The 4,510-nt window shown below is 40.1% G+C and overlaps 1 protein-coding gene across 1 annotated transcript in view; it reads right to left on the bottom strand.

The window, feature by feature from the left end:
* LOC107290738 (vomeronasal type-2 receptor 26-like) overlaps positions 1-690 on the bottom strand; it is an 11,149-nt gene extending 10,459 nt beyond the window's left edge. The window contains exon 1 of the mRNA XM_029284806.1: positions 508-690. Within this exon, the coding sequence (XP_029140639.1) occupies positions 508-690 (183 nt within the window). The remainder of the gene's footprint in view (positions 1-507) is intronic.
* Positions 691-4,510: the final 3,820 nt, after the last annotated feature.

Here is a 4,510-nt window from a genome sequence, read left to right as displayed (position 1 = left end):
TTATTATTATTATTATTATTATTATTATTATTATTATTATTATTATTATTATTATTATTATTATTATTATTATTATTATTATTATTATTAAGCTTCCTCAACAATTGGCAGCCCAGCCAACACATCAAAAGGGAAAGTCAGCACCGTAAAAAAAGAACAAGTTTTAAGGTAAATGTTACTCTTTCTTTTTCAGATGCAGAAAAATGCAGCAAATATTCAGAAGATCAACATCCAAATGACAATCAAGATCACTGTATCCCCAAAATAAAGACTTTCCTATCCTATCAAGAAAAAATGGGGATCATCTTGACTTCCATTGTTTTGTTCCTCTCTCCTCATCACATGCTTTGTCTTGGGAACTTTCATTAAATTCCAAGAAACTCCCATAGTCAAAGCCAACAATCGGAACTTCTCTTATACCCTTCTTGTTTGTCTCCTGCTTTCCTTCTTCACCTGCTTCTTGTTCATTGGCCAGCCAAGGAAATCCACTTGCCTGCTTCGTCAAACGGCTTTCAGCATCATCTTCTCTGCTGCCATTTCTTCTGTCTTAGCCAAAACAATCACAGTGGTGCTGGCTAAGGTGATCAGCTTAGCTTCATTGAAAGCCCCAGGGAGATTCCTGGCCAGGAAAGCCACTGTGAAGCAGATGGTGGCCAGGAAGCCCATATAGCCAAGGGCACCATAAAACATGGTGACAGAGCCTTCATTGCACTGTAATACGATTTCTTTAGATTGTGAGTGCATGTGTCCCATCCTGATGAGCAAGTGCTAAGCTTTGATGTCACCTCTGTCCGGAAAACACTGCAGACAGTTAACATTCGGAAAGCAGCAGGCCCAGATAACATCCCTGGATGTGTCCTCAGGGAATGCACAGAGGAGCTGGCTTGTGTTCTCACAGATATTTTCAACCTCTCATTGCAGCAGGCAGTGGTCCCATCATGTTTTAAGATGGCCATCATCTTTCCAGTGCCAAAAAAGTCCACAATTACAGGCCTCAATGATTACCGTCCGGTTGCACTGACATCCACCATCATGAAATGCTTTGAGAAGCTGATAAAGGACATTATTGTATCTAGCCTCCCGCCAGCATTTGACCTGCTTCAATTTGCCTACCGACCAAATCGCTCTAAGGAGGATGCTATTTCTTCCGTTCTCCATCTGAGAAGCATTTAGAGGAAAGAAATACTCAGGTACGTTTGTTGTTTGTCAACTTCAGTTCGGCGTTTAACACAATCATTCCCCAGCATCTAGTAGACAAACTGGGCTTTTTAGGCTTAAACTCTCCTTTGTGCAACTGGATTCTTGATTTTCTTACCAACAGGCCCCAATATGTGCGAGTTGGAACAAATATCTCTAATACCATTTTCTTGAACACAGGTTCTCCTCAGGGCTGCGTCTTAAGTCCGCTGCTGTTCACCCTGTTGACCCATGACTGTTGTGCTAGGTTTGCCACCAACCATATTGTGAAGTTTGCAGATGATACAACAGTAGTGGGCCTTATTCAGGATGACAAGGTTGAAGCTTACCACAAGGAGGTTGAGGTATTGGTGAACTGGTGTAAGGAAAACAGCCTAGTTTTAAATACCGGAAAAACCAAAGAGATCATTGTTGATTTCAGAAAAGGCAGGCACAGCCACACTTCTCTGTGCATTAATGATTCACCTATGGAGATGAAGATTCTCAACGAGGCTCCTTGCAAAACAAGGGATTAACTACCTTAATTGAAGATAGCTGGCTGCAGTCTGATTTAAGAGATAGCCTTGTTGAAAAATGTTCAGTGAGAAGGCAGGTGGGATCAAGAGGAAAATTAGCCTTGAGTCATTGTGTAGCCACAAGAGATCTAGGACTGAACCCTTCCTAAGTTCCATGGAACAGAGGTCCCCAAGCCCCAGACAACAGGTACCAGTCCGTGGCCTGTTAGGAACCAGAGCGGTAGGTGAGAGAGCAAAGCTTCATCTATATTTGTAACCGCTCCCCACCGCTAGCACCACCATCTCAGCTTCACCTCAGATCATCAGGCATTACATTTCATAAGAGCGTAAACCCTACTGTAAACTGCATATGTCATTGTATGCTCCTCCCCCTCCTTCCCATCCCTCTACATATCTTCCACAAAACTGGTCCCTGGTACCAAAATGTTTGGGGAGTGCCTCCATGGAACATTATCTATCTGTTCCAAATGGAAGGCAAGCATTCTGGGGAGATTCCTATATTATAGGCAGAATAATGGTTGCTTCCACCTGACATAATATCTGACATTATGACCTGGAACCTGTCACTTTTATGGGGAATGGAGTGCATGTTAATTTGAAACATGAAAAGTGTGATGAAGACAAAGGAAAAGAGAGGTCATCTCCCTGGTAAAGGTAAGATACTTTTGCTCCAATAATTTTTATGTTCTGCTCCCACTTACCTCTTATTATTAGAAAGATGTGAATTATTAAAAAGCCTATCAAAATGTCCTCATGGAAATTTTTGGTGTGTGTAGTCTTCTTGGAAAGGAAAGTTTCTCCTTTCCTCTGGGGACACCCACCTTCCGTGGTGGAGATGGTTCCTTCTGCACAGGGAAGACAGTTGTAGCAGCAGTTGGGCTTCCCTTCCTGAGCCACCTTCATGAATCCAGGATGGCAGCTTTCCACACACCTGAAAGGAGGCAGGGGCTGAACAAAGGCAAGAAGACCAGAAAATGACTTATGAATTAATTTTCAGAAAGGGGAAAAAGAGAGAGACCTTGGTGATCTCCAAACCTTATATAAAGAGCTCAGAAATGTGCTTGTTTGCATGTTGCTTCCATTCTTTTTTTCCTAATACTTTGTACATGTACATTTTAGTTTAGGTTCTAAATTTACATGATAAATTGCTAAAGATAAAGTTTAATGCATTTTTTTTCTTTGGGGAAAGAAACCAAACATACCCTAGGTCAAACATTCCTCACTTCTGAGATGACTAGCAAATAGTTTCCTTAAATAGATAAAGATATATTTCTTAAAGACAGCTTGATATCTACCCAACGAATTTATTGCTTCTCTTGGATGATGTAGATGACATTCAAAACCACATTCTGTCTGAAGAAAGCAATCTTGTTTGAGAGCGGGCAACTAAATTTCATTTTTGATGTGTGTCATTGTGCCCACAGTAAAAGAAATGACAATAAAGAAATCTTATCTATCTTATCTTGTTCACAAAAACTGAAATAAAGATTTTGTCTACCTTGTTCAGCTCATTGATCTTTGCCACACCATGTGGATTGACCATGAAGTTGAAATCCAGGGATCCCTGTTTTTCTAGGCTGCCAAACATCACTCTATTGATTGATGTGTTGTGACACAGCCAATTGAAAATGTCCAGATCCACTGTTAGTTCTCTCTTCCCATCCAGATACACCCCTTCTATTGATTTATTATAAAATTCAGAGTTTCCAAGGAAGGGATGAAGCTGGAATGGAAGAAAAAATGGGAAGGTTTAGATAAGATGTCCAGATTTCTGTGGAAAGTCCCCTTTTTAGGAGACAATCAATAAACATTGAGTTGTAAGCCTTACCAACTTAAATATATATAAACTGGACAAACATTGTGAAATGTGATAGAGAAATAATTCCAGAGAATTTCTGGATTCTCTAATTATTCTCGTGAAAAATATGGTTGTATTTCTGGAATCACTGTATCTGTTTCTTGACCTTATCAGTCTGGGAGGTCTGTCATGAAACTTGAAAGCCTGTCCCATCTTTTATATATCCCTTACATAGAACAAATTCAAGGCAAGGTTATTTTGAATTTCATTCTCTTCCTTCCATCTGTCTGCATCCAATCCCCAAGTCTATTTCATTTATAACAGCCTTCTTAGGAGACATGTAAGCTTCTGTAATTCTGTGATTTCTCTATTTTTCTCTGTAAACAATTTAGAGAGGGCTGTAAAGCACTATGAAGTGGTATATAAGTCTAAGTGCTATAGTTATTGCTGTCTCCCTTCTTCTGGTGGATGGGAAGGAGGAGAATGAAACGGAGGATTGTCTGGAGTTTGGAGTACCTGCTTCAATTAAAGGCCTACGTGGAAAAATGCATGGAAACATGGAAACATGGAAAAATGCAACAAGTGTCCATAACCAACACTTTGTACAACAGTTCCATCTGTAATTCCAAGGAAACAGAAAACCTCTCACCATAAAAATGGGCCTTGATGTGCAGGATGAATGTGAAAAAGTGTTTGAGTAAGATCTTGAGAAGCACAGTAAAGAGATTCTGCCTAGGAAACAACAAGATAAGAGAGGGTAAACCCCACAGCTATATAATGGCGGGGGGAAAAGGCTCAAAAGGAACCCCCAACTTCTCAAGAAGATTCTGAAATATTTGCATTTTCAGACTTGCAAGATTCTATTAATGTAGCCTTACAATAAGTTAGAAGTGGTTCATGTGATCTCTTTCCCATCTAGTATCCCTGGAAAGGCTGACAAAAGAAGACTCTATTCCTTTCTCCACTCCTTTCATTGTTGCATTGCAAGACTTGTTTGGAT

The sequence above is a fragment of the Protobothrops mucrosquamatus genome, unplaced genomic scaffold (genome assembly GCF_001527695.2).
Source record: "Protobothrops mucrosquamatus isolate PMUCROS unplaced genomic scaffold, P.Mucros_1.0 scaffold962, whole genome shotgun sequence".
NCBI classification, from domain to species: domain Eukaryota; kingdom Metazoa; phylum Chordata; class Lepidosauria; order Squamata; family Viperidae; genus Protobothrops; species Protobothrops mucrosquamatus.
The sequence above is the reverse complement of the archived record's forward strand: the minus strand, read 5'-3'. Positions and strand labels throughout refer to the sequence as shown.